The 2,500-nt window shown below is 42.2% G+C and overlaps 1 protein-coding gene across 1 annotated transcript in view; it reads right to left on the reverse strand.

The window, feature by feature from the left end:
- LOC310808930 (neural cell adhesion molecule L1.1-like) overlaps window positions 1-2,500 on the reverse strand; it is a gene marked incomplete at its 5' end in the record, with an annotated part of 17,969 nt that overhangs the window by 13,511 nt on the left and 1,958 nt on the right. Inside the window, 2 exons of the mRNA XM_083676029.1 lie at window positions 548-717; window positions 1,472-1,574. Of these exons, the coding sequence (XP_083532155.1) occupies window positions 548-717; window positions 1,472-1,574 (273 nt within the window). The remainder of the gene's footprint in view (window positions 1-547; window positions 718-1,471; window positions 1,575-2,500) is intronic.

The following is a 2,500-nucleotide window of genomic DNA, read 5'->3' on the forward strand; positions in this document are numbered from 1 at the left end:
TTTCTGCAGGCTGTGAAACATGTTTTATTACACTTGATTACAACATTGATTACATCTTTAAAACAAGGCATCTATGATTGGCAACACTGTAATGATCTATCTGTCTATCTATCTATCTATCTATCTATCTATCTATCTATCTATCTATCTATCTATCTATCTATCTATCTGTCTGTCTGTCTGTCTGTCTGTCTGTCTGTCTGTCTGTCTGTCTATCTATCTATCTATCTATCTATCTATCTATCTATCTATCTATCTATCTATCTATCTATCTAACTATCTATCTAACCTCTCCTCCCTCATGCAGAGTAAACTCCATTGAGAGACTGTAGAACTATCTATCACCCCCATGGTTAAACCATCCTCAAGCACACTGAAGGCTGAGTGACATCATCACTGCCCAGTCTCCAGGCGATGGTTGTCAGGGTAACAGAAATGGGAGAGCAAGGTGGCTTCTGTCAAACTTACTGAGTTGAGTGTGTGTGTGTGTGTGTGTGTGTGTGTGTGTGTGTGTGTGTGTGTGTGTGTGTGTGTGTTTGACACTCACGTTCAGTGATCAGCTTTACGGTTCGTGTCATGACAGTGCCCAATGAGTTAGACGCGTAGCAACGGTAGTCGCCTTGGTAACTACTCAGTGGCTCCTCCCCCTCTGCTGTGATCGTTCCGGAACCCTGCGTACTGTTTCCATACTCCTGGCCATTCTTTGTCCAGCGAAAACTAGAGAGACAGAGAGAGAGAGGGATAGAGAGAGAGAGAGAGAGAGAGAGAGAGAGAGAGAGAGAGGGAGAGAGGGAGAGAGAGAGAGAGAGAGAGAGAGAGAGAGAGAGAGAGAGAGAGAGGAGAGAGAGAGAGAGAGAGAGAGGGAGAGAGGGAGAGAGAGAGAGAGAGAGAGAGAGGAGAGAGAGTGTGTGAGAGAGAGAGAGAGAGAGTGTGTGAGAGAGAGAGAGGGAGATAGAGAGGGGGAGATGGAGAGTGTGAGAGAGAGAGAGAGGGAGATAGAGAGTGTGTGTGTGTGAGAGAGAGAGAGAGAGAATATTGAAGTGCAAGAAATAAAGCAAGGAGAGGAAACAGCACACAGATGTGACCATCAGTCTAGTTAGCGATGGCAGATCCTATCCCATCGTTATAGTGATTTCATTATGAGACTCCATTTATCGCCATGCCAACTGGGCTTTCGCTCTCAGGTTAAGGAAATGGTCGCAATGAATGACCTAGTCTTTGTCCATCCTCTCCACACACACACACACACACACACACACACACACACACACACACACACACACACACACACACACACACACACACACACACACACAGACATCCAGCTGTTATCAGACAGGTTGTTCGGTGTCATCATAAGTACAGTTTGTGTGTATTCAGTGTGAAAGTTGTAAGTGGTCAGAGTGGTTTTGATGTTGTGTTCTAGACCTTTGTGTTGTGTTCAGGTGAGAGATGTTATCTGGAGACTCACGTGGGGGCGGGCGTGCCGGTGGCCTCACAGGCCAGGCTGATGTCATCGATGGAGAAGGCCGTGTACGACTTTGGCAGCTCTGTCAATATGGGGGGCTGCAACACTGAGCACACACAACAATACATTATTATAACACTGGCCACACACACAACAATACATTATTATAACACTGAGGACACACACACAACAATACATTATTATAACACTGAGCACACACACACAACAGCACATTATTATAACACTATAACAACACACACAACAACACATTATTATAACACAATAACAACACACAACAAACCTTAATATAACACTATTACAACACACAACATCCCTTAATATAACACTATTATAACACACAACATCCCTTAATATAACACTATAACAACACACAACAACACATTCAGGAAATCACAATCAGTGATTTAATCGAGGAGAGTAAACCTATTTTGAGGTGAATAGCGCTTACCTTTCTTTTCCGAAAATTAGTGCATTTTAACATGAGAGTTTACTGTCACCGGTGTCCAGTGTTTCTCTACCACTACATCCCTGATCACAATTTAACACTGCAACACATACAATGAACCATAAGCTGAATAGACAGGTTGATTGACTACTGGATGTCCAGGAAACAACCATAGAGTTGTAAAAGATAGAGCGATAGAGTAAATGAAAAGTGAGTACATACTCTATGGATACAACCATAGAGTTGTAAGAGATAGAGTAAATGAAAAGTGAGTACATACTCTATGGATACAAGGAAAAAAATCAACAATGGAGTGCATAGGCGTAGCATGAGTTTCAAGTGTGGGGAGGCTATTTTTTTCCAGGGATTCTGGAAATATATAATTTCAAAACACATTTTCCGCTATTCTACACATTATGATATGGCAACAATGAATATATAATACAATTGTAATCCATTAAATAAAACAGGGCAAAGGGTCTATTGGACTATTGACTATAGAGACATGACTGATTTGTTATTTGATGTGTGGAGGGAGGGTTAGGGTTAGGGTTGCTGTAGACTCT

The sequence above is a fragment of the Argentina silus genome (assembly GCF_951799395.1).
Source record: "Argentina silus genome assembly, chromosome: 8".
NCBI lineage: Eukaryota > Metazoa > Chordata > Actinopteri > Argentiniformes > Argentinidae > Argentina > Argentina silus.